The 15,629-nt window shown below is 40.6% G+C and overlaps 2 protein-coding genes across 2 annotated transcripts in view; both read right to left on the reverse strand.

Moving 5' to 3' along the window:
• Positions 1–4,853: 4,853 nt before the first annotated feature.
• Positions 4,854–7,301, reverse strand: LOC142180232 (uncharacterized). The gene is made up of 4 exons (XM_075251180.1): positions 7,136–7,301; positions 6,945–7,032; positions 6,006–6,175; positions 4,854–5,432 (listed from the first exon to the last, which is right to left on the reverse strand). The coding sequence occupies exons 2-4, from the start codon at positions 6,986–6,988 to the stop codon at positions 5,083–5,085; spliced, it is 564 nt and encodes a 187-aa protein (XP_075107281.1). The 5' UTR covers positions 6,989–7,032; positions 7,136–7,301; the 3' UTR covers positions 4,854–5,082.
• A 6,326-nt stretch (positions 7,302–13,627) lies between these two features.
• The window catches only part of LOC107783072 (BTB/POZ and MATH domain-containing protein 2-like), a 29,025-nt gene continuing 27,023 nt past the window's right edge, over positions 13,628–15,629 (reverse strand). Inside the window, exon 7 of the mRNA XM_075251073.1 lies at positions 13,628–13,911. Within this exon, the coding sequence (XP_075107174.1) occupies positions 13,628–13,911 (284 nt within the window). The remainder of the gene's footprint in view (positions 13,912–15,629) is intronic.

A 15,629-nucleotide genomic window follows, 5' to 3' on the forward strand; every position in this document is an offset into this window, starting at 1 on the left:
CTTTGGTCAGTAATTTTATTTTTTAATAAAACCGACCAACTTTGGTCGGTTATTTTCGTGCGAAAATACAATTAAAGAGTATAAATCAAATAAAAGACAGTTTTAAAACAAAATACACAAATGGTTTAGTGGTAGAATAGAATCCTGCCAGAGTACAAACCCTGGTTCGATTCCTAGATGGTGAATCTTTTGATTACATAATTAAAATACCGACCAACTTTGGTCGGTTTTTTTTGCAATTTTTTTTTGAATTTAATTGACCGAACAAAGTTGGTCGGTAATTTCCGACCAACGTTGGTCGGTATGCCTTTCCGACCCCTAAAATACCGTCCACACGTAAATGGTCGTATTTTGGACGGTTATTGGCCATTACCGACCAAAGTTGGTCGGTTTTTTTGGTCGGTTTTTACCGGATTTCTAGTAGTGTGGCGGGTGCATTGCATAGGCCAAATGGAATTCTCCGGAAAGCGAAGATGCCATATGGACATGTGAATGATGTTTTCTCTCTATCATCTGGGGCAATAGAGATCTGATTATACCCTGAGTATCTATCCAAGAAGCAAAAGTGGGAACTCCCTGCCAATCTATCTAACATCTGATCAATGAACGGCAAGGGAAAATGGTCTTTTCGGGTGGCCTTGTTCAATCTTCTGTAGTCCACACAAATTCGCCATCCCGCAACTGTTCTTGTTGAGATCAACTCATTGTTCTCGTTTTGCACCGCAGTCATTCCACCTTTCTTTGGCACACACTGAACTGGGCTAACCCAATTACTATCGGAGATGGGAAAAATGATTCTCGCATCTAACCACTTGATCACTTCCTTCATCACGACTTCTTTTATATTGGGGTTCAGCCTTCTTTGATGTTCTTTGGAAGGTTTGTGCCCATCTTCCAATAGAGTCTTATGTTTGCAGAAGGCCAGGATAATCCTCTTAATATCTGCAATGGTCCAACCAATTGTAGTCTTGCACTCTATTAACACCTGCAAAAGTTGTCTACCTACTCATCTAACAAACCAGATGAGATAATAACAGGTAAAGTCAAGTTAGGTCCCAAGAAAGCATACCTGAGGTGAGATGGCAGTGGTTGCTCCAACTGTGGTGGCTCTTCGATCGATGGCTTAGCTGGAGGGGTCTTTCTTTCTTCTAAGTGTAAAGACTCTGTAAAGACTCGAATTCAAGCTCTCTTTTCCAGTACCCTTGGCCTTCAAGATCCAATACCCACTCCGCCAAGTCCTCACCATTTACCTCTTCTAAGTTCATGAGGCAGGCTGCTAGAGGGTCTTTTGCATTAAGTGCCTCATCATCTTCCTCCATGATCACATCCACACCTTTTATCAAAGAGCAATTATCAAAGAGCAATTTGCAAATTCATTGGGTCGCCACATAGAATTTTGCACATTAAATGTTATTTTTTCGTTATTTAGCCTCATTTTCAGCTTTCAGTTTCACAATCAATCAGAGCTCTTCCTGTGGCCAAGAATTGTCTTCCCAAAATTATGGGAATCTCCTCATCAACCTGCTAATCCAGAATGACAAAATCTGCTGGAAAAACAAACTTTCCAACTTGCACAAGTACATCGTCAAGTATACCTGATGGCCTTTTCACCGTTCGGTCAGCGAGCTGTAGTAACATGGATGTGGGCCTTACTCTTCCAATGCCTAACTTTTTATAGATAGCCAATGGCATCCGATTTATTCTCGCCCCCAAATCACACAATGCTTTGGCGAATGCATAGCTACCTATGGTGCATGGAATTATGAAGCTTCCAGGGTCTCGAATAGCTTCTATGCTATAGGTCTTGTCACAACAGCACTACATGCATGAGTCAATGTCACAGTTGCCAAGTCTTGAAAATCGAACTTGCGAGACATCAAGTCCTTCATCATTTTTGCATAACCCGGGCATCTCCCTCAAAGCATCAATTAGAGGAATGTTCACATGAATCTGCTTTAACATCTCCATGAATTTCTTATACTGCTCATCCTTTTGATATTTGGCCAACCTCTGCGGGAAGGGTGCTGGCGGTCGCTTCTTTCGTGTGACTTGAGTTAGATCCTGCTCAAGCACTTTTTCTAATGCCCTCTCTTGCACTTTCTCAGTCTCCTTTGTAACCTCTTTCTCTTTGCTTAGTTCCTCCTGAGCTGGTTGTACTCTTACTTTTGTTAGCTCAGTTGACTCATCTATCTCAATTGGTACTGGCATGAGTATCTCAGTTGGTCGACTTTCGTGAGCAATTTCTTGCTCTAGATCAAGATCTCTACCATTTCTCAGACTCACAACCATCAGCTATTTTGGGCCCTGCTGTTTTGGGTTAACATGTGTGTCTGTAGGTAATGTCCCTTGAGGACGATTATTAAGGGTCATGGATATTTTCTCTAGTTGAATCTCAATGCCCTTGACAGATGAGTCATGTGATACTACTTTTTCTTGCATCTGGTGGACCTTTTCTTCCATTTTCCCGCTGGACCCAATGAGTTATTGCAACATTCCTTTAATTCAAATAACCTATCATCTTGTCGCACTATCTGTTGCTATTGAGGTTGTTGATAAACTAGTTGTTAAGTTTGCTGATTGTCCCCTTGTTGCCTTTGATAAGGCACAACTTGACCCTGTGGTCACATAGCTCCAGAATTGTTGTTGTTATTGTACTACTGTTGTGCAGGTTATCCTGCTGATTCTGCTGCCCCCAATTCTGACCACCTTGCCTCTGGCCTCCATAGTTGCACACATAATTCACATTCTCTTGATAGTTCTGGTTGTTACTTTCACCACTCCACTAGTACACATATGGCTGATTAATGTATGGTATGCATAATCCTCCATTCGTCGTGTCAACTATGTGCACATACTTCTGGCCTGACTCATCAACGTTTTTGGTTAGGATACTCAATTGCGCCATCATAGTAGCCATATTCTTAGCCATGGAGTTGTTTGGGTCTATAGCTACTGAGTGAACTACATGAGTGATTGTAGAGTCTCTTGTCATCCATCTTGAGTTTTGAGCCATTTTATCAAGTAAGACCTTACATTCTCTGAATGATTTGCTAAAAAATGCTCCACTTGCTGAAGTATCAACATTGGCCTTCAAGCAGTTTGCCAATCCCATGCAGAACCTTTGCCCAACATCTGATCAGGAATGCTAAGGTGGGGACACTTGACCAACATCCCCTTGAATCTCTCCCATGTTTCTTGCAGTGTTCAGCTGGTTTCTAGCTGAAGCTCAATATCTCATCAACTTGCTTGGCTATCTTATTGGGTGGGTATAATTTGTTAAAAAACTGCTTGACAAATTTCTCCCAAATAGTGATGGAGTTTATGGGGAGCGAATTGATCCAAGTCTGAGCCTCTCCCATCACTAAAAATGGAAATAACAACAGTCTTATTACTTTAGGTGTCACATTCGGTTGCCTTTGCGTGACACAAATAGACAGAAAATTTTTCAGATGTTGTTGTGGATCTTCAATGTAAGACCCCGAGAATAGTCCCTTGTTCTGCAACAAATGCAGCATATTATATATAATTTGAAATGATTCCGCTTGTATCGGAGGGACTGCAATTGCGGTTGCCAGGTTTTCAGCTGTGGGTTGCGCCCAATTATACAAGGCTATTTCTGGCACAAGAGGTGCCACACCCTGATTGTTCGGGTCATTCACATTGTTTCTATTGTTTGGGTTGTCTATTACGTCACACATGTCTAGTTCGATTCGTTCTGTTGAGTTTTGTTGTCGTTTGTCTTTCTTGTTTGCTCGATTTAGTGCATTGAAATCTTTCTCAGGGTTCGGTAATGCTTCGTACAATTCACCAGTTCTTGAGGAGTTTCTAGGCATGCACTTGTAACACACATGACTGCAAACGTTAGAATTTCAGTATAATGAATTTAAAATGAAGAAAATTGATTAACTAATAATCCTAACAATTCTTCTAGTTGTAATTAATAACACCGTTAATTTTTCGACAATGGAGCCAAAATTTGATCACGCCCAACTATGCCTTATAAAAAGGACTAAGCGATCGTTGCAAATATAATCCGGTTTACAAGTCCAGAGTCGAATCACACAGGGAATTAACCTACTAATCACAACTGCTAGTTCCGCAAGAATTCAAGTAATCAACTTCCAGAATATTGAATAATGAGTTGAGTATTTACTAACTAAAAGCAAGGTAATTAAAAAACTATAATTTTATTACTAACAAAGTAAATATTGTAGACAAGATTGGAAAGGTCTAGGGTCACGATTTCCCCTCTCGCTGGAATCCTCCCCGCCACGTCTCCTATAAATTCGCTTAGATATTCTCTACCGTTCGTGAGTACTTTAGATATCGTAATCCTCCGAGCAAATACAATAATTTACTAGACGTATTCTTCCGAACTACGCTAGCGGGCACTAGTTACCGCTCACTAAGATCGCACCAAAGTTTCGTTATTCCTCATCCCACCTTTAAACCCTCCGTATTGGTCCCTCAAATACGTTAGGAGTAATGTTATTCAACAACTACCTAAATATGTACCCTTTTCCAAGTAATACGCACTAAATAGGCATAGTCAATCGAGGGCCTTTCAATCAACTACAATAATCACGTAGTTGAACAAGTAGAGAAAATCCAATAGCAAACTTATATTAAACGCAACAAAAATTCATCCTCCAAGAGGTTCCATCAAACCCTAGAATAAAGAGTTTAGCTACTCATAATTATTTTCACAACTACTCCCTCCAGTCCACAATAAATGACCAATTTGCCTTGGGCACACCCATTAAGAAAATATAAAATTCTAGACAAAAATAGTTAGTGTGACTAAACTACCCTTAATTAAATATTGCAGCATAGTTAATGTGAGGAGTAAAATTTTTTTTAGGGATACGTACATAAGGGTAATTTTGGAAAAATAAATTGAATTTTTTCTTGATTATATAAATGGACACTTATTTTGGACCAAAATAAAACGGTAAATTATTCGCTTATTGTGGACCGGAGGGAGTACAATATAAGAATTCATCACCAATAATAGAAAAAGGAAGAAGAAAGATAAAAACTCGTTTCCGAATCTTCAGCCCTGCTCCTTGCTTGTTCTTGCCTTCAAAGATGTTGTGTAACCCTTAAAAAGTCGTTCTTTGATGTATTTATATCACTTAAGGCTGATGAGGGGCGGAACTGTTCAATCCAACTTCGGATGGGAGAAGCTGGAATCCGCGCCTGCCTCCGCGCTTCGCGCGCCCATGGACGCGGATTCGACTTTTGAAATTCTTCCATTTCGCGAAGCGGTCCGTGCCTTTGCTTCATTTTGCTGTTTTGTGCCTTCACTTTTCTCCTTTTTGCGCGTCCGTTTTCATGCCATGCATTAGAATAGACAAGCTCCCAATCCTTCCATTTTTCTCCTTTTTGCAATAATTTGATATCTTTTGATCCATTATCATCCAAGTTCACTCCTACAAATAAGAAATATGTAATGAGTATAATTCAATTCAAAGATCATGTAATCTCCCGCAACTCACACGACAAATGAGATGAAAATACTCTCAAAATCATACACGTTTTTGCCATTTATCAGACACATTTGTCGTCAACAAGGTATCCGTTAGACGGCTCTTTGAATGTATTGTGAGAAAGAAATTTTGGAAATCCCCACTCAGACTTGATAGATTGGAAGCGCCGCACTTTTCCTATATCAAGGCATTGTTGTACAAGGAAGCTAAGTGAAGTTTTCCATATTCCAAGTTTTTATTTTGTGTCAACTTGGTCTTATCAACAAGAAGGTATTGGAGGAAATATAAAATAGTATAGCCAACATAAGGCAGCCCGGTGCACGAACATCTGCATTCACGCAGGGTTCGGGAGGGGCCGCACCTCAAGAGGTATAATGTAGGCAGCCTACCCTGATGCAAGTATCAGTGGTTGAGCCCACGGCTCGAACCCGTGACCTATAAGTCACACGGAGACAACTTTAACGTTCCTTCAAAGCTCCTCTTAGCATAGCGAACATACAGGTTTAGATAGTTTACCTCTCACAGTAAGATAATTGTCACAAAGTTGATTGAACAGAAAGAAGGTAAACATAGCATTAACCTCCCAACCAGAAGGTAGGGAACTTGTCTCTGAAATGGCCAAGTAAACTGAAATGTGTTCACTTCCTTTTTCGCTTCCATTCCCGTCAGGATAAATGATCATTTTCCTATATCAAGTACATGAATCCATTAAGATTCAGATCGTTAGGCACATGAAGAAATCGATAGAGATAGATTACACATAAAAAAGTTGGATAGACTTTTGATTAAAATGATCCAGGTTATAAGTGTACTTTAGATATAAATGTTCATAATTATCGTTTATGAGAGATCAAACTGATTAAAAGTTAAGACCTTATGAGTCTATTTCAGTTAATTTTCTCTTTAATCTTCTAACTATGCTGAGGATGAATAGTCACTTTAGTTCCACCAAGAATTAAACTCAAACTGTATTGCTTCATGTTCTCTCTTTTTTGCTCCTTTTGTGTTCAATTTTAGCGTGTTCTTTTTTGTTGAACTTTGCTATAATATGATCTTCAAATACTTGATTATTTGAAGATCACAGAAAATCTTATAGATTCTTCAAAAATAATGAACCTTTTACTATTTAGAGAGTAAATAAGATTTGTAATTTGTTTTTAAATATTTTAAATTATTAACTATTGTAACTAGTACTTTTTATGTAGTTTCTAAATATATAAACTTTATTTCAAAAAACTTAAAAGAATTTATGTTTGAATTAATCTCGAAAATTAGTCAATTTGATCTCGTACTCCGAAAAAGTTCAAACAAATTAAAGGGGTGAGCCTTTTTTTTTAAGAGAAAAGAAAAAAAAAAAAAGATATGTCACCAAATTCAAGTAAGAACTTAGGGAAATAAAATGAATATAATGAGAATCTCAGTTGAATCGAATGAGGATGAACATAAGAATCTTACCATTTATAACCACCAGCCTCAAAGAATCGAATGAGGATGAACATTTTTTTTTTTGGCAATTAAAGAAAATTTATTAATCACCAAGTATCTGTACGAAATAAGGGCCAACAATTCAATCATATCCTTCTAAAATGTACAGTGACATTCGAATTCGAAGAAATACAACATGCATGTGGGGTATACAAATATACCTTCATCTTCATAGGGAATCAGCGTTATTCAATCTCCTTAAAAAATAAATATTTGAGCTCTTCAGTTTCTATATGTACTTCGTCCACTTCTTTGTGACTTCGCTTATCCCTTTTCACTTTATTTTGGGAGTTTAGTTAGAGAGAGCATATGTATTAATCTCTTTATCTTTTCAAGACAATTTGGAGTAAAAAGAAGATTTGTATTTACCGTTGCGTTTTCCGAGGGCACAATGCGTCTCTTCGTTGCAACTTTCGACAGAATTACTGTCATGCTGTTACCTATTATGCTAAATTAACAATTGATATGATATAATTTTTTTTATAAGCTAAACATTCTCACAAAACGACAAGCGCATATATATATATATATATATATATATATATATATATATATATATATATATATATATATATATATATATATAAAATCGGGGACAATGCATACCCCGATTTTTCGGTGAAGAAGGCGGAAGAAGGGCACAGACGCACGAGGTTGAAATCAAGGCTGGGAGCCCTTCGTATCGAGATCCATGAAAGGTGAACGATGTGTTCATCATCGGGCGTGATAAATCAACGCTCCCCGGACCCAGAACGAGCTCTAAGACCTTGGGAAATATAGCAAACAGTTACGCACGTCATGAACCTGAGTCTACCTGGAAAATAACATGAATGTAGCTACGTACGGACTCTCGTCACCTCGTGCATACGTAGCCTCCGCAAAAAGTAGCAATTATCAATTACAACACCTAAGGGTAGTTTCCTCCTCATAGAGTTAGACATGAGACTTATCTCGCCACGAAGTTCCATAATCCGGCTCCAACGCCACTCTAACACCCCAAACCGATGCCCGTCGCTCCAAAACTAGTCAATCAATATGGAAATCCATTAATATATACTCTAATACTCATAATAAATTAATTTATAATAATTTTCCACTCCGCTCGAAAAGTCGATAAAGTCAACCCTCGGGCCCACGTGCCCGGATTCCGAAATTTTTCGAAGATAAACATTACCCATAATATTGCTAACTCAAATATATAATTTATTACAAATTTCAGGCCCAAATTCGTGGTCAAAATTCAAAAAATATAAATTTCTAGGTTTTCCTACAAAATCTCAAATTTTTACAAATTTTCATGTCTAAATCCATAAATAAATCTTGTATTTAACTCACAATACCCGGGAATCAGTTGATGAAAATTCCTCCTTGAAGCTCTCTAAAATCGCCCCAACCAAGTAAAAAATGAGAGAAGAAGAGCCAAATCCCGCTCTTAAAACGATTCTGCCTAGCGGTATTTTCTTACCTGCAGGACAGTAGCCGCAACTGTGGTGTCGCTTCTGCGACCACGCCACCGCTTCTGCGGAAATCACCCAAACATGATGCCTCGCACCTGCGGAAACATTCCCCGCTTTTGCGACATCGCAGATGCGAGCTCCCTTCCGCTTCTGTGCCCCACGCTTCGGTTTTGCACTTGCGCAGATGCGTCCAAATCTCCGCACCTGCGGTCCTTCCCCTGGATGACCTGCTCCGCTTCTGCGACCCCTGGGCCGCTTCTGCGGTCCTGCACCTGTGGCCAAAACCTCGCAGGTGCGGTTACACCAGATGACAACAACTTCAAGAATATTCATAAGGCCAAATTCAATCCGTTAACCATCCGGAATCCACTCGAGGCCCTCGGGACCTTAACCAAATATACCAGCATGTCCCAAATTATAATACAAACTTAGTCGAAGCCTTAAACCACGTCAAACAACATCAAAATCATGAATCGCGCCTCGAATCAAACTTAAAATTTCCAAATTTCCAAATTCTATAACTTGTACCGGAACGCATCAAATCAAGTCCGATTGATCTCAAATTTTGCACACAAGTCATTATTTACGTTACGGTCCTACTCCAACTTCCGGAATCGGAATCTGACCCCAATATCAAAAAGTCCACTCCCAGTCAAACTTCCAAAAACCTCCAACTTCCAACTTTTGCCAAATGACCACCGAAACTACCTATAGACCTCCAAATCCACATCCGGATGCTCTCCTAAGACCATAATCATCACACGAACCTATTGGAACCTTCAAATCCCGATTCCGAGGTCGTTTACTCAAAAGTCTAACCTTAGTCAATTCTTCCAACTTAAAGCTTTCGAGATGAGAATTTTCTTTCCAAATCATCTCCGGACTTCCCGAATTTAAATTCCGATCACACGTTCAAGTCACAATACATGAAGGGAAGCTTCTCAAGGCCTCAAACCGCTAAACGACGCGTTAGAGCTCAAAACGACCGATCGGGTCGTTACATTCTCTCCCACTTAAACATATGTTCGTCCTCGAACGTGCTAAGAACTATGCAGGAGTTGCCCAAAATTGTTGTTTAATACCTCGTGTACCAACCCGTGCCACCACAACCCATTTGAGCACATTAGCTCGAGCCAAACTGAAGATCCTTCCTGCTACCTTAGCTAACAAGCTTTAGAATCAAATTCCAACATCCGAAATTCTCCACGATACCACATTCTAACACACGAACATCGTATCTATCACCGGAAACTAGACCCAACGTGATCATGCTCCTCCGCTGAAATCACACCATGTACCACATAACTCATTTGCTCAATGCAATCTCCCCCCAAGCATAACAGCTGAAATTTCTACTGACCCAAAGCCCGTAGTATACCTCATAGCATATATAAGCCCTTTTTCAACTCTCGCACTATTGCCACGACGTAGGAGATGCGTAGAAACTTATTATCACCTGCCGAATCAATAAATAATGGAGCCTCTCCTCGTGTTAAGGACCATTAACTCATTCTGAACTGAATAGTGACATTTGATCTTTAATATACCTTATATAAATCTGATTGCACTGATTTCAGGTCCAAAAATCTTGTGTCACCCAGTACAAGCTGCTCGGCAATAAGCTGCCTCAAACATTGACCAAGGTCTCATATGATGCCACAATGCGCCAACAAGACACAAACTCGAATGTGATACATAAGAAAAACGAACTCTAGAAAGAACTACTCAACCCACATAAGTAATTAACAACCGAAAAAAAATGTTACGAACCTTCCTCAGAAAATGAGGAACAAAACACACAAGAATAGATATAGGGAAACTGTACTCCACACCACATTGACCCGATCTACACATGATACCATTTCGGCGTGCAACCCGATCCAACCATGATACCCGTGGCTGCGTGCCACCCGATCCACACACATCGGGCCGTAACGCTTATACTCTCGAAATGTTCGAATATCAACCACAAGCTACAAATCTTGGGGAGACGGGTTGCGTCATACGCTACGAAACTCAAGCACAACTAAGGTGTGATATATGATCTGGATCTCGAGAGCCATCTTGCTCACATAACACCACCGCTACGCGGGACCTCAACACATGTGCGAATAATCAAGCCGTCTCACAACCCACATGGCACAACAGAGTATTACACAAAATAGCTGACGACGAAAATAACATCCAATGCCCGAATACTCCTCCATAAGAAATGCTATGCTAAATGAACACACCCGGCCTGTTGTAGAGCACACATCCACATTTAGACCCATCAACGGACCTCAAGCCTACTCTGATCGTACCGTTCTGGGCTAATAATCTTTCAAGGATCCACAATAACCATTTTCCATGACATAGAGGAACAACCGTCAAATCCAAAACAAACTCACACGGTCCATAACCCAAGGAATGGAATGCCTCTCAGGCATAAAATCTCTCACATTAGCGGTAGTACCATAATCCCCATACTTGGTTTCAATCCTTAATCAATCAGGTGACTATATGTTACACTTATACAATCTTCCCGTGGGATACGCCCCCACGACCTCCCGCACCAGGTAACAAAGTATGCACATCCATACCACCGACCATAAAATGTTGCAAAGCGAATCGAGAATCCGCAAATCAGTACACAAAGCCTCTTATGAAGGACACCGTTCTCAGGTGACGCTAAAGACAATACCAGCTTACTCTAAACATCTGAATTCTTTCCTGCTCATCCGAGCTCATGACATTCTTGTCAACACCGAACCGCAACCTTGATCCTCAACTTTCAATTCTCATGCCGCTCACTGTACCTAACATGCCAATACGCGAGAGTACAAGAATTCCATAATAACCCCTAAACCACAAATAGAATAAACACTCCATTATATAGAAACCTTTCACTTAACTCATTTTAGGAGAATCATTGTAACACGCGACTGAATTCCCATTACCACAGAAAATACAATCCTCAAGTAGTGGTCTAAACCACTATAACTCTTCTGGGATCCATCTACACATAACAAGCCATTCAGATCAAATACCTCCTAAATCAACCAAGTGGTGGTGACGCTCAAGCCCAAGTGTACAACCACAAACTACATGTATAACTTCATGCTGAAGAAACTGATCACTGTCACAATCATGCTGATTCAACCATTACTAACCAACCCAACTTCTTCCAACTTACTTTATACTTGCCTTAGAAATAATAATAGCTCCATTAAAAATATAACGAGCTCAATCCACACTCATCCTGAGTGACCCCATTTCACGAGACCACGCTGTCTCAAAACCCACGAACCATCTCATACCCTCCTTGTGCGCACATTCGCATCTTCAACCGGTACACTCATTCTGATAATTCCTCTATGAATCCGAAGTTATTTTCTCCCATTCCTCCAATGCTACACCGCAAACCGATGATAACATAGAACACTCCAAGCCCCTATCATAATCCACTGCAAAAGCTCGATACTTAACTATACCATGGACTCGGAATTCTTAGGCACCGCACTTTAATTTTTGAACCCACTAGGATCGTTGTTGAGAGTCACCCACTCTGACTTGTTCCCAAATATAATCAAACTCCAAGGCCCTGCTAGCACATGAACACCCTCTCAAAAAAGCAACCAGCTTAATTCCGTTCATTGTACATCACATCCCTACGAAGCATAGACTACGAGTCCTACCAAAACCTTTACATGAACCGATAAGGCTGAATATAGCACACCATCATCAATTCCTTTGCTCGAATTACCGCTGACGTTTTCTTTCCTTAGTTATGATAACCTATCAATACACCGATAACCAGAAACCGTACAAGCAGACAACCACACGATCCAATCATAGACGGTGGGGCTCCCCCCACTTAGCTTGAAGCTACAATTACATAACCCTGGAACCCACCAAGATTCCTTCCTCCCCATTGACAGCAACTGTAAGTCCAACAATACATTCCAAACTCGAAGTCATGTTGCATCCAAATAAATTCCGTGGACCTAGTCGTCGTCCACCATGAATTCCCAAATGGCTCCAAACTTTTCTCAAGACGTGTGGCCATCCTACCACAGAACCTATATGCTACTCTGCCACTCTCCCACTTTGGTTAAACCCTTTTCCTTTAAGCAACTACCCGGCTTTCGCTTTACATACTCGACCCGTTAGTAATTGAACCACCGCGAGATGCCATCCGTCATGCCCTTCCTCATGCTTTGCTACCTAAATATTGCCCCAAATCAAATCCATACCTGTAGCACCTGAACAAATGAGTCGCTACCAACTCTAAACCTCTTAGAAGATCATCTTTCTCGAGCCATCAATACTAGGAATACCAATTCGATTCAGAAATCGCTACACTCTGTTATCTCTGACAACTGCTTCTTAGGCACCATTTCACAATACCCTGCCCGAAGGCAAATTGAAGAAGATCATAACACCGGTGAACCTTAACGCGTTCAACAAGGACGATGACACCACATCACAATTGAGAACTCTACCACGCTCGAAAATATCAAGTCTCGTTACTCCATCAACCCAAACCTGAACATTCTTAGTACAATCGCCTTTCCTTTGCTGGAATTAAATGCTGAACCTCTATATCATGCGCTGAAAAATCCTCCTTTAAAGTCATTCACTGCGCCGACACATAAACGAGCACCCCACCATTATATCAATATCATGAGATAATAACTCATGAACATCATAGCAACTTGTGCATAGCCTCAAACCATCCGAAATATAGCTACTGAGCTGAAATTACAGAATATCCTTCCGCAAGAAGACGATAATAACTTGCTCGAATGCGCAGGGAGAAACACCTTGCTCCCCGTCTATAGTGCCACTGCAACTCCTCGATGCCCAATTGACACAAGAGCTGAACATCGTATAGGAATGAGTAGGAAGGACATAAAGGCACGAGCCTCAAAGGAATCAAATCGCATGATGAGGAATCAAAAAGGGAAGTGCTCCTAACAGCCCTGTAGCCTCTCAAAGATAAGTACAGACGTCTCCGTACCGATCTGCAAGATTCTACTAGACTTGCTCATGACTTGTGAGACCTAAGTGAAGCTAACGCTCTGATACCAAGCTGTCACGATCCAAAGTCTACTAAAGGGCGTGATGGCGTCTAACACCGCCGTCAGGCAAGCCAACAATGGATGAATAACTTAACAACTCATTTTAGTATTTTTGAAATCATAATTTCATTAATTAAGTAGTAAGAAATAGAGTTTTTACACGGTAACTGATAATCACGACTACAATAATGAACCACCCATAAACACCCCCAAAACCCGGTGTCACAAGTACATGAGCGTCAATAAGGAAATATAGTACATTACAACATTTGTCTGGAGTACAATTTAGACAGAAAAATATAAATAACTCAGATGGAGACTCTGCAGGTTGCGAATCGTAACATAAAATGCAGCTCATGGTAAGTCCCCGCATCATCCGCGCCTCTGCGCCCAAAAGATCACCAGACATATATGTACCTGCACAAAAATGTGTAGCAAGTGTAGCATGAGTACGTAAATTAATGCGTACCCAATAAGTATCTAGCCTAACCTCAGAGAAGTAGTGACGAGGGGTCGACATCGACACTTACTAGTGGTCCAATAAGACATTTATAATAAGAAGTAAACAGATATGGGGCAGTGTAAAGAAACGAAATAAACAAGTATAAGTACGTGGTGCAATCCTTCTCTCGAAAATGGACTCAAACTCTCGATTAGAAGTTACCTCCTCCACCTGAGTGTGTGTGTATATATATATATATATATATATATATATATATATAAAGGACCTCACCAGATAGGTCGTCATAATTCAAATCAGGAAAACTCCCAGATACACTAGCTTTTTGACAAAATGATATGCACATTTCCATAGAAGTTTTTTATAGATGCGCTCCTAAGACCATAATCATCACACAAACCTATTGGAACCTTCAAATTCCGATTCCGAGGTAGTTTACTAAAAAGTCCAACCTTAGTCAATTCTTCCAACTTAAAGCTTCCGAGATGCGAATTTTCTTTCCAAATCAACTCCGAACTTCCCGAAATTAAATTCTGATCACACGTGCAAGTCACAATACATGAAGTGAAGTTTCTCAAGGCCTCAAACTGCTGAACGACGCGCTAGGGCTCAAAACGACCGGTCGGATCGTTATAGGGACACCAACAAACATGTCAAACAAGAGGAGACTCAACATGTCATCAACATGATCATCAGAGGGGTCGATATCCTCCAATGGCCAATGATGAAGCGCACTAAATTATCTATCACAAGGAAAAAATGCACCCGAGATTATGTCCCGGAGGGAACCATTTTGTTCAGCAATGAGGATGCCGAGGAAATCGTGCAACCTCACAATGATGCGCTGGTAATATCCGTACTTATCAATAAATCACGACTTAAACGTGTGTTGATTGATCTAGGTAGCTTGGCCAACATCATTAGATCGAGAGTCGTAGAGCAATTGGGGTTACAGGACCAAATAGTGCAGTAGTCCGGGTGTTGAACGAGTTTAACATGTCATGCAAAACCACTAAAGGGGAGATAACCCTAGCGGTGAACACTGTCGGGATGGTTCAAGAAACAAAGTTCTATGTGATCGAAGGGGACATGAGGTATAACGCCCTATTCGGAAGGCCGTGGTTTCATAACATGAGAGCAGTACCCTCGACCTTACACCAAACGCTAAAATTCCCTACACTGGGAGGAGTCAAGACTATCTACGGAGAGCAGTCAGCTGCAAATGAGATATTCGCAGTCGACGAGGTAATCATGGTGCCCACATTTTCGACATCAAGGAACGCAGAGCCGACCAGAAAGGAAGAAATTAAATAGCAATCACAGATGCCAATCTCGGCCAAACCGGAGGAACGAGGAGTAGACAAAGAGGATGATTACGGAGTCCTGAGATCATTCATTGCTCCTGATGACACCGACGCCACCAAATCAACGGTCGAAGAGCTGGAACAAGTCATATTAATCAAAAACCTACCGAATCGAAAGGTATACTTGGGCACGGGGTTAACCCCCGAGCTTGCTTAGGAAAAAACTCATTGATTTTCATAAAGCTAATATAGATTGTTTCGCTTGGTCCCATCTTAACATGTCAGGGATCCCACCAGAGGTAACCACTCATAAGCTGAGTTTGGACCTGAAGTTCCATCTGGTTAAGTAGAAGATGAGGCTGCAGTCCGAG

The sequence above is a fragment of the Nicotiana tabacum genome, chromosome 4 (assembly GCF_000715075.1).
Source record: "Nicotiana tabacum cultivar K326 chromosome 4, ASM71507v2, whole genome shotgun sequence".
Classification (NCBI taxonomy): domain Eukaryota; kingdom Viridiplantae; phylum Streptophyta; class Magnoliopsida; order Solanales; family Solanaceae; genus Nicotiana; species Nicotiana tabacum.

What these genes read in the sequence shown, in the direction of transcription:
- LOC142180232 (XM_075251180.1), bottom strand. Translation starts at nt 6,988, where the DNA reads ATGTTCATCCTCATTCGATTCTTTGAGGCTGGTGGTTATAAATG. An exon ending in GAGGCTGGTGGTTATAAATG is followed by an intron (nt 6,176 to 6,944) that starts GTAAGATTCTTA and finishes TACTTGATATAG; the next exon opens with GAAAATGATCATTTATCCTG. An exon ending in CAATTATCTTACTGTGAGAG is followed by an intron (nt 5,433 to 6,005) that starts GTAAACTATCTA and finishes TCTTATTTGTAG; the next exon opens with GAGTGAACTTGGATGATAAT.